Genomic DNA, 11,469 nt, shown 5'->3' on the forward strand with positions numbered 1-11,469 from the left:
TAAAATAATCATTCATAAAGTTCGAAAAGGTTGAAGAGAATTACAAGGATGTTCACAGTGGGCTGTGTTTACATTAATCTTGCATCATAAAAGCCGATGTGCAAGTACATTTAAACACTTCCATTACTCAGCCGAACACACAAGTGCTCTTCTTCGTGTGCATTTGAGTGTGCGGTTAAAAATTAGCCTAGAGTGCCATCTGCTGTTAAAAACTAAGCTCAGAATCGATCCACGAATCACGATGTATCGATTTATTGTCCCAGCCCTAAATGGAAGCGTCTTTGGATAAAAGCTTTTGCCAAATGCATAAATGTAAATAATCGTTGAGCTCAGACTTTTCCTTTTTCTCCTTCAGTTCTCCTCCATCAGTTTCTGAAACCTATGAAAACATTGCAGAAACTGGTCTTCCTGTCACTAAGAGGGTAAGAGTGTCTTAAATGTACAAATTAAATAGAAAATATGTATTTCCACAAATTATGATCATGTTGATGCTCATTCTCTTACTAGCCGGCAGAAGATGTAGAGTCATTCACTATGTCCAGCACTAGCATACCCCAGAATCCAGCATTACAGGTGCCAGACCTCATGGCAACACCAGAATCTAAAGTGGATCTACTGAACCAGACCTGTGATCTTGGTATGGCGGCACCAAGTGAAGATGAGTTTGTGCCAGGAGCATTGTGTGAGTATACATGGTTGCATTTGTATTTGAACTACACTGACTCATCCAGTGCAAGCTTTTGACATTGTGAGCAATATCATTCTCTTTCTCTCAGTCATGCCAGGGGGAGATTTTGATGGGCAGATTGATTATCTGGAGCAGTTTGGATCAAGCGCTGTGAGTTTTTCCTTTATGAGCCTTTCCATAAACCCAGTTAGTGTGAGAGTAATGCATTCATAATTTGTTTTCTTTTGTTTACTATATTAGGAGCAGCATTCTTTTTAGAGTACATTAAGCAACATTTCAGTTGTTCAGTGCTATACTAAAACACTTTTTATAGTTTAAGGAGTCGGCCTTGCGGAAGCAGTCACTGTATTTGAAGTTTGACCCACTGTTGAAGGAGAGTCCAAAGAAAACTGGAATGGACAGTGGCAACTCTGGATTCAGCATGCCACGGCCTTCTCTTGCCATTAGGTCAGTCTTCACAAACATTCATGTTAACAATGTTTCATAATCTTCAACCCTCCTTGTTGAAAATATTACAAATGGTTTCAAATGGAGTTAAAGGTGCTGTATGTAAGTTTTTGACTCTACTAAAGCATAAAAATACCATAATATGTTTTCAGATATTTAAGAAACCTGCTAAGTTAACATACTTGTTTATCTGAAAAACAATGCTACAGTCAGTTATTCTCCTTTGAATATGTGCATTCCAGGCCAGAATGTTGAGCTCTGTTTTGGTTTGTGAAACCCGCCCACTGCCAGTTTACCCAATTGTATTTCGGCACCCTGGGTTGCCAGTTGGCGGAAAACACAGCATATTTAATTTCATTAATCGTCAAGTGCGCTCGTTCCTGTTGGTGTCATCAATCTGGCAACCTGCGTGTGCCTCAAGTCTGAGGAGGAGGGGCCGGGTGAAAAAAAAACCTCTCCAATATTTTGAATTTGGACTGCAATACCTAGTTCAACCACTCAAGTGTCAATCCTACATACAGCACCTTTAAATGGCCTAATGCAACAGATCATATCTATATTGTGATCAAAATCCAGAGTGCACACCTTACAATGATCATGCAAACCTTTTTTTGTGGGCATTTTAGGATGATGGAGGCTGCGAAGTCTGAAGTAAAGCAGAAGTCACACAGTGACCGTATGAAGCTGCTGGATGATCTGCCTCCACCAGTAAGATGATGACACAAATGTCAATGCTTTGTTTAGCATCTTTAACATTCTGACTTGGCACTGAAACATTCAGTCTTTTGCACATTGGAGTCCATTTTACAATGTCTGTTAACCTCTAGCCAGTGGAAACTGTGGTGCCAGATCCAACTGTTCTGGACTTGCTGGTTCCCACATTAAAACAGCCAGTGAAGACTGAGGACTCCATTATAGAGTTTCTGAAGTACAGCCAGAGAGACATGGATGCTGCATTACAGAAAGCGGAGAGACAGGTTAGCTCCCATAGCCTCACACAAGGTGACTGGCACACATGTCTGATTGGTCTCTCTAATGTTTTGTATTTTCTTTTTTTAGGCAGAGGAACGGCAACAAGAGCTTACGACTCAGATTGAGAAGCTGCAACTGGAGAATCAGCATATGCTGTAAGTCTCTGATTAGAGAAACACTTTCACATGGTACCTAGAGAATGAATTATTAGGGTTCCTACAAACATGGAAAAGCTGGAGTTGTCATTTAGAACTGGAAACATGATGGAAGTGCTTATAGTCGTTACTCTTGAATTGTGAGCAAATCATTAATTTGAGTGTCTTTTTTTTCCCAGCTTGATTCTCAAATGTGTCAATCACCTGGTTCTCTAATGGATGATTGAAAGTGTTTTTCCAGTTAGTTGTGATTTTACTGGATCGATCGAATTGTGTGGGACCCCTGATGCATGACTGACATTTGAACAGCACACCAGTCTTAAACTCTCAAGCCCCGTTCACACCAAGAACGTTAACTATAAAGATAACGATATTAGCGTCCACACCAGCGAACGATATCGTCTGTTTATTCTAAGCGCACGCTCGTCTGCCTCTTAAATTCTCAAGCTCGTTACAGCAGGATGGATTCTGATTGGCTGTCAATGTTTTTTATCATTCATCAGCTGGAAAAAATTTTTTGAAAGTGATTCCAACTATATAGTTTCTCTTTGTCTTTATCGTTATAGTTGTGGTGTGGACTTTGCTATTCTATTTTTAGAACTATATCTTTATCGTTATCTTTATAGTTATCGTGCTTGGTGTGAATGGGCCTTTATCCTCTCTTTTCAGGTTTATAGTGTCAGAATTTGAGGCCACCATCACTCAAATCACCGGTATGACAGTTGTTTGATTAGATTCAGTACATTATTTTAAAGGCAGTATGTCAGATAATAACACACTCCTGTGTGTTTACAGTTGAGCATAAACAGAAGGAAGATTTGGCCAAAATTGAGTTAGAGCGAGTCCTCCAGGAAAAAGACCAGCTGTCCAAAGATTTGAATGAGTTGGAGAGATCCTTCTCCTCAGTTGTCAAACGCCTTGACAGATGCAAGGAAGTCATTGAAGGATTCAAAAAGGTATGCTTTTTAGACTTCTGAATCAAGACTTCATCTCAAATCAAGATGTTATTTTAGTGTATAATGGTCTTTTTTTTTTTTGCCCCACTTTCTCTTCTATAGAATGAGGAAACTCTGAAGCAGTATGCGCAGAACTGCATGGACAGACTGCAGAAAGAGGAAAAGCGATATCAAGCTTTGAAGGCCCATGCTGAGGAGAAACTAGATCAGTATGTGCTTATCAAGCAGTCTGAAACGCATTCTCTTATGAATGTGATAATCCAATCTTGCATAATTGATAAATATGCCTGGAAGCGTCACTAATAGCACTGATGTTGTTTCAGAGCGAATAAGGCCATAAATGAGGTTCGTACTAAACAGGGTGCAGAAGTGGCAGCACTGCAGGTGCAGCTCAAAAGAGAACAGCTGAAAGTTCAGTCCCTAGAAAAGGATCTGGAACAAAAGGTAAATGCACGCGCACACACACAGTGGTGTTCTTTTTGAGTGTAATTCTGAATTGCTTTTAAAAAAGTAAAGTGTTTTTCCAGTTAGTTGTGATTTTACTGGATCGATCGAATTGTGTGGGACCCCTGATGCATGACTGACATTTGAACAGCACACCAGTCTTAAACTCTCAAGCCCCGTTCACACCAAGAACGTTAACTATAAAGATAACGATATTAGCGTCCACACCAGCGAACGATATCGTCTGTTTATTCTAAGCGCACGCTCGTCTGCCTCTTAAATTCTCAAGCTCGTTACAGCAGGATGGATTCTGATTGGCTGTCAATGTTTTTTATCATTCATCAGCTGGAAAAAATTTTTTGAAAGTGATTCCAACTATATAGTTTCTCTTTGTCTTTATCGTTATAGTTGTGGTGTGGACTTTGCTATTCTATTTTTAGAACTATATCTTTATCGTTATCTTTATAGTTATCGTGCTTGGTGTGAATGGGCCTTTATCCTCTCTTTTCAGGTTTATAGTGTCAGAATTTGAGGCCACCATCACTCAAATCACCGGTATGACAGTTGTTTGATTAGATTCAGTACATTATTTTAAAGGCAGTATGTCAGATAATAACACACTCCTGTGTGTTTACAGTTGAGCATAAACAGAAGGAAGATTTGGCCAAAATTGAGTTAGAGCGAGTCCTCCAGGAAAAAGACCAGCTGTCCAAAGATTTGAATGAGTTGGAGAGATCCTTCTCCTCAGTTGTCAAACGCCTTGACAGATGCAAGGAAGTCATTGAAGGATTCAAAAAGGTATGCTTTTTAGACTTCTGAATCAAGACTTCATCTCAAATCAAGATGTTATTTTAGTGTATAATGGTCTTTTTTTTTTTTGCCCCACTTTCTCTTCTATAGAATGAGGAAACTCTGAAGCAGTATGCGCAGAACTGCATGGACAGACTGCAGAAAGAGGAAAAGCGATATCAAGCTTTGAAGGCCCATGCTGAGGAGAAACTAGATCAGTATGTGCTTATCAAGCAGTCTGAAACGCATTCTCTTATGAATGTGATAATCCAATCTTGCATAATTGATAAATATGCCTGGAAGCGTCACTAATAGCACTGATGTTGTTTCAGAGCGAATAAGGCCATAAATGAGGTTCGTACTAAACAGGGTGCAGAAGTGGCAGCACTGCAGGTGCAGCTCAAAAGAGAACAGCTGAAAGTTCAGTCCCTAGAAAAGGATCTGGAACAAAAGGTAAATGCACGCGCACACACACAGTGGTGTTCTTTTTGAGTGTAATTCTGAATTGCTTTTAAAAAAGTTATGTAACATCTATAATGTGACTATTTTCTCTTCTCAGGCTAAAGAAGTCAAAGATGTCACAGAACTGTGTGATGATCTGCTACTTAAAGTGCAAAAGCATGGTTTTTAGTGTATTTTGTGTTCATTATTTGTGTTTTGTTCGTTATTTGTATTTGTTCTCACCAATTATTGTAATAAATAAAAAAATAAATGTTTGAAAACAAACCTTTGTTTTGACGCGAGTCCCCATAACCAACAGTTTTAATGTTTCACTTTTTGAAAGGTTTTTTTTTTTTTTTCAAATCTTTGCATAGCTATGACGGGAAGCATCTAACAATGCCTTGGGGGGGAAAAAAAGTAAATCTTAAAAAATAAAGCATATAAAGTACATAAACCCAAATAGGAAATAAAACAGTTATTGAATAAGCATGTGTCCTATTTTGAGTTCTAAACTCCTGAAACATTGGTGTCTTGTATTTTAGAGCAGTCAATGCAATTTGGGAAAGAAATCAATCAAATCTGTATACGTGTGAAAATATTCAGAGATGTAACCCCCTTTGTAATGGTTAACATTTTCATAAGTAGCTGTAATTTAATTACCAATTTTTTTCTCAGTAACTGTAACTGATTACAGTTACATTTATTTTGTAATTAAATTACGTAATTCTGTTACATAGAACTAGTTACTCCAACACTGGTAGTCATTTTCATATATTTAAAAAAAAAAAAAAAAAAAGACAATTGATCCAGTTCAGGATTTTTATATATGGAAATGACAACATTTATCCAACAGTCTCTCACACGCAACTTAAACAGAGATCATGCCAGTATGCCCTTGTGTATTTCTAAACATACTACTGATAAAAATTAAATATTCAATAACAAATACATACATTATTCTGTGCTGCACTGATACAATGTTAAGACACTGTAGCTGATCATAGAGACTCATGCTGCAAAACACCAAGGGCAAATAAGCACAAAGAATCCAGCAGTGACATCACAGAGCATTTCATTATTCACACAATAAAAATGTCACATCAGCACATTCAAGTTCCCATGGCCTGAGCTCAGATTCCGCATGTTTCTTTAATGTAAAAACGACACCATCTGTAAATAATCCCTAGTCAGACACAACAGAAGTTAAAATGAGGCCTAAAACTTTCAGCTTTTATTCTATTTTGATAAAAATGTCATGACATTCTACTGCGGTGACAGTGATACAGCACAATCTGCAGTACAGTGTGATCTTCCAACCGAACCTTAAACAGTAGTCATAAGTCTGTGCCTACAACAGTCATTCTCATAATACAAACACAAGCATTCTATTGTAAACAACACTTCAAGCATGTTTCAAAAATAAAATTAATTCATTTATGTTTATTAAATAGCCACAAAAATGCTCTGAATGCAACAATCAAAGATCTGGATGATCTAAGTTTTATACAGTCAATTAGTCGATAATACTGAACCACAATTCAGTAATCCAAGATTTTCTCCAAACCTTTTTTGGTATGTAACGGCATTGCGCTGGATCTCAGTAGCTTAGGACAAGGACACATGGAGCCAGCCATTATTCAACCTTGGATTCAAAAATCCATGTAAACTCAGATTGATTTACTCTGTCAAGCATTTTAATATTTAGACCACGGTAAAATATTACTTTCTAAAATGAGAAAATTATACAGTATAACATGTTAAAATATCCCTTAAGATAAATGTCACTATTTTAACTACGTCATCTAAAATTACTCCCTTTTGAGCAGACTAACTTTTTTTGTGCTTCTACACTGACTTATGCTACAGTATATGCTGCATTATAGTGCATTATAGTCTTAACATTTCAATGCATTAGAGTGATACAGCTTCATAAGAGACTTCTAGAGTAATTTCGATCACCAGTAGTAGCAGATATCCTTAAGTATTACTCTAGTTGCAAGCTCACAAGGTAGATCACACGAGTTGGAAATAAAACTTAACAGATGATGGGCAACTATGTTTGATGACAGGTTTCCACTATATGCAAGTGAGCTCTCATGTTTATGAAGATGTGAGAAGATGGTGGTCTTTATTCGAAGCTTAGATCAGAGCAGAAGTGCTTTTTGAATTAGAGTCTAAGAAATTTGGTCTACAAAAGGATATTCTGGGTTCAATACCTGGAAAAGTGAAGCTTAACTAGCAGCAATTGTGGCAAAAGTTCATAATCACAAAAAACAGTTCCTCATTATTAAGAAAGAAAGAAAGAAAGTAAATGAGTCTATTTTTTTTAAACGGTTTAAAGCAATGGTTCAGCCAGAAATGACAGTTCTGTCATTTATTTCAAGTAGTTTCATGACTTGCATGACTTTCTTCTGTGGAACATAAAAGGTAATATTTTGAAGAATGTTGGTAAACGAACACTTTCTGTTCCCATTGACTTCCATTGTATTTTTTGTCCTTACAATGCAAGTTAATGGGAACTGAAATTACCAACATTCTTTAAAATATCTTCTTTTGAGTTCCACAGAAGAAATAAAGTCACACATGTTGAGTAAATGATGACAGAATGTGAAGCTGCTAATTTTATAAAATCACTTACTGTATGTTAATTCTGTTATTTTTCAACTGTAAAGGTGCTGAAATTATTAGAATTTATAAGTCCATTGTGATGGTAAAAATGTCAAATTGGCTATAAATTTATATAGAAAAGATTAAACGATTTATTTCGTGCTAAAATCATTTTAACACACATACTATTTAGTTCTTGTGGCTACACAATTCAAATAGTATTTTAGTGTTTACAGACTGGCCACATTCATGTCAACTGTAAGTGCCTTACCGAAACAGATTATTTTTTTAAAGAAAAGGCGCGAAAAGTGAAAATAAATTTTGGTGGTAATCAACATTATGCCACAAATGCTGTCAACATTACTTCTACCATTTCTGCTATCTCAATTGGCAAGTACATGCTAGTGTACAAGTGTGCAATTATGCTTTTTAATGTAGTTTGCCGATTTGATGGGGTAGCAGCCTAAGTGTGCTAATGATCATTTACAGATATTCAGCCAGTGAACGATTTTATCACGTATCATGGTTTTGTAGAGGGCTGTTAAATACGCAGAATCTCGAGCGTCATATTCAAGTAATTTTCACAATTCTGTATCCTACCAGTAACTTGCAAGACCCCTCGGCTAAAGATGTCTCCCTCGATTGAGAGTTATGTTGATGGAAGCGAAAACATCTATTTGATCATGGGGTCATCACCTCCTGGAGAGGTTAGGACGGGGAAGTCCACAAAGGGTTCGGTTTTGTCCTCCTGGGGCGAGTTGGCGGTACCGTCTGGCATGGAGCTAAAGGTCAGATGGTCATGTTCCATGATGGCCAGACGGTCCTGGGGCTTCTCCTTCTTCAGATAAAACATCTTCCTCAGCTGCTTCAACTGCTGCAGCTCACAGAAAGTCTCCAACACCACCAGCATGGCAATCAGGCCGAGGAGGAGATACACTGTGGGACACGAAGGGAAGAAAGAAATGGAGAAATAAAGGAATGTAATTCATGAAAATATACATTATCACATAACAAAATACAACACAAAATAGGTTAGGTTGCAATTGCAATCCGCATCGGATTCATGCGATGGCGCCGCAGACGGCAGCCTCAGTGTTTGGCTCTCCAGTGTTTGTACTGTTTTTGTAAGTTTTTCCTGCTTTTTGTTTCTCAAACACGATCAGTTTTACCAGGGATGAGCTGCTGAACATTCGGCAGAACACACCACACAATCTTCTACCGGATTTCGTTTATTCGGACGTTTTACTGAACGTTGTAGTCGGCGGAGCTGCTGTGCTGATCAAGCGCTTCAGGATGCACAGACGGGGGAAGCGAGCCGGCGTGCTCGTGAGGCTCAGGAAGCGCAGATTCAGAACGCCGTTGCCCAGCATCCATATGGTGAATCTCCGCTCTCTACCCACAAATAAGGATTTTTCACACTCTGCTGCTCTGTGTTTCACGGAAACCTGGCTGAATGACGCCATACGCCAGCGCGGTTAAATCTGCCGGGCTTTCTTTCATTCTTCTTTCTTCTTGTGTTAACCTTACAGGAAAGTGTGTACATAAAAAATGACATGGGCCACAAAAAAAACTCTTTTGGCCACCCCAAGGATCATGAATACGATTATTTTAGCCTGCATCTTATCTTTCATCTCAGCAACATCATGAAATTAATACAGAAAGATTCAGAGCTAAAGAAGAAAACTCAGCATGTGTGGGCCTCACGAATGCCACATCCTCCACAATTATGCTACGACAGCAAATCTTTCTCACCGTCCCACGCACACCAAACAGAAAGACGGGACCATCTGCATCAACTAAACCCACACAAGCACGAAAGCCATGTGTCATTTTCATGCAACTTTTTGAAAATGAGAGCTGTACTGCTTCATAAGTAAGACAAACACTAAATGGAACAGTAGAGCAGCAGTGAAAGAACAGTTTATACTCTTGAATCACATGCACTTCCTTTTTACCTTCCATCTGTTTCTATGACAACAGGCCAGACTTACACATTAAGATGTGTAGATACATAAAAGGAAGTCAGCTGAATTTCACTTACGAGAAGAGGAAGTGAACAGACTAGGCATGTTTACTCAATAAAATACGTTACTATGAGAAATAATGGCTTATTGTTGAGAAGTATAAGAACCTTTAAACTGGACCACAATGTTAACGATATTTTATTAACCAAAAACGGACATTAAAAGGAATGATCTATCTAAAAAAAGACTTTTTCATCAATTATTCACCCTCATGTCATTTCAAACCAGTTTCAATTCTCACTGGCTTTCACTACATTTTTTGTCCATACAATGCAAGTCAATGGAAACCGAGACTGTTTGGTTACCAACATACTTTAAAATATTTTTTTTATGATGTAACAGAATTATCATTTTTGGATGGACTTTCCCTTTAAATTAGCTTACATGACAAATAAACCACAGAACGTTTACTATACAGCATTTCCGAGACTTCTGAATGTTTTTTAAAGGAGACCTATTATGCCACTTTTTACATTATGTAATATAAGTCTCTGGTGTCCCCAGAATGTGTCTGTGAAGTTTATGCTCAAAATACCCCACAGATCATTTATTATATAATTTTGAAAATGCCTATTTTGAGCAGAAGCAGAAACATGCTGTTTTCATTCATGTCTCTTTAAATGCAAATGCTGCTCCTTGCCCCCTTTTCAAGAATAGAGATGTGGCTTTACAGCTCTTACCTCAGATACTCTGCCAAAAAACATCTGTTTGGTTTTGATTATCATGTCTATCGCGCTGAAATTATGCATTTTAAACCATATTAGTTTGAACTTCTGATAAACGGTTTTCTGAGCGCACACATCCGAAGCATGCGCACAGAAAGTGGCTGTCACACAGCATTTGAGTACTAAACTTGGAAAGTTCTCTTTCATGTCTTACTGTGCTTAAACTGTCAAATACACACAAGTTTATGTTAAAAACACACACAAGTTACAAAAACAGTCGGTTATGTCTGTGAAGGTAAAGAAATCGCATGTTTATATTAGATCTGTGTGGCAACAGCATAATATACAGTAAATAAATAAATAAATTAGCTGCTCTCTTGTCTCCTCTGAGGCTGGGACTCTAAACAGTGTTCTGTGCTCGTCAGTGCAGCCAAAGACAGAACATTTAGCATGCTTTGCTCAAACTTTCGCCATGGCGTTAGAACTACTACAACGATGTCGCTTGCAAAAACACAATTAAAGGGCGGCAATATTATAAAAATATTATCCCTTTCTACGTCATGGGGGAGCACAATCTGACGCAATCTCACTTAAACATGGAAAAAGTCAAATTTTCATGATATGTCACCTTTGATACACACTTATTTATAAATATTCAAGCTTTCAACTTCAAATGCCCTCTCAAGGACTATATTCTATTTGTTAAAACCAGTTAAACTCTGCGGCCAAAATGGCGTTAAAAATGTTTATGCTTCATTTACATAGCCTTCCTTATATGGTATCAGCCCATATATGGGTTCATTTGAAAGCTTGGAGTGTCTTCTTTACAAATAATACCATTCCTTTTGGTTTTTATATTCATAAAGCAGTAACATTAAGCTTAGAAATGTATTCGTCCCACACACGAATTTCCGCCTAACCATTGCAAAAACGCCCTGAGCTTAAGTGGTTTTAAAATCATATACTTCCCTACAAAACTCTATATGAAGAGTTCATTTGCAATGTGCATTATTCTCCACATATAGCGCGATCTGAACCCTAAACACGTTTTGTCAAAAAAGCCAGTTTTGTCCACTTTCCAGGCATCGCGAGTTCACGTTTTACTGCAGAAGCCGACAAGCGCCCTTGTTGTCTTTGAACAGAAACCGATAAGTCCATTTTAGCGAATCAGCGCGCTGTATTCAGGTCAGGTGACAAGGCTACTTTCACTTTGAAAAGACGTGCTAGCTGAGAGGAGTTTCGTCAAAGCTGACTAAAAGTGATCGAGGATGGATAATTTCG

At 37.9% G+C, this 11,469-nt stretch overlaps 2 protein-coding genes across 7 annotated transcripts in view; one reads left to right on the top strand and one right to left on the bottom strand.

Moving 5' to 3' along the window:
- Positions 1-5,142, top strand: part of LOC107654968 (transforming acidic coiled-coil-containing protein 3-like) — an 11,189-nt gene extending 6,047 nt beyond the window's left edge. For 5 of the 6 annotated variants that reach the window (XM_016442321.1, XM_016442324.1, XM_016442325.1 and 2 more), the window contains 12 exons: positions 356-422; positions 508-682; positions 777-838; positions 1,002-1,135; positions 1,762-1,843; positions 1,963-2,112; positions 2,195-2,262; positions 2,932-2,975; positions 3,058-3,218; positions 3,321-3,427; positions 3,542-3,662; positions 5,011-5,142. In XM_016442321.1, the coding sequence (XP_016297807.1) occupies positions 356-422; positions 508-682; positions 777-838; positions 1,002-1,135; positions 1,762-1,843; positions 1,963-2,112; positions 2,195-2,262; positions 2,932-2,975; positions 3,058-3,218; positions 3,321-3,427; positions 3,542-3,662; positions 5,011-5,082 (1,243 nt within the window). In that variant the 3' untranslated portion in view covers positions 5,083-5,142. The remainder of the gene's footprint in view (positions 1-355; positions 423-507; positions 683-776; positions 839-1,001; positions 1,136-1,761; positions 1,844-1,962; positions 2,113-2,194; positions 2,263-2,931; positions 2,976-3,057; positions 3,219-3,320; positions 3,428-3,541; positions 3,663-5,010) is intronic. The other variant, XM_016442326.1, reaches the window with a different exon arrangement.
- Positions 5,143-7,573: 2,431 nt separating this feature from the next.
- The window catches only part of LOC107654970 (potassium channel subfamily K member 1-like), a 12,699-nt gene continuing 8,803 nt past the window's right edge, over positions 7,574-11,469 (bottom strand). The window contains exon 3 of the mRNA XM_016442328.1: positions 7,574-8,435. Coding sequence (XP_016297814.1) covers positions 8,173-8,435 — 263 coding nt within the window. The 3' untranslated portion in view covers positions 7,574-8,172. The remainder of the gene's footprint in view (positions 8,436-11,469) is intronic.

Source organism: Sinocyclocheilus anshuiensis, unplaced genomic scaffold, assembly GCF_001515605.1.
Source record: "Sinocyclocheilus anshuiensis isolate Anshui unplaced genomic scaffold, SAMN03320099.WGS_v1.1 scaffold487, whole genome shotgun sequence".
Taxonomy (NCBI): Eukaryota; Metazoa; Chordata; class Actinopteri; order Cypriniformes; family Cyprinidae; genus Sinocyclocheilus; species Sinocyclocheilus anshuiensis.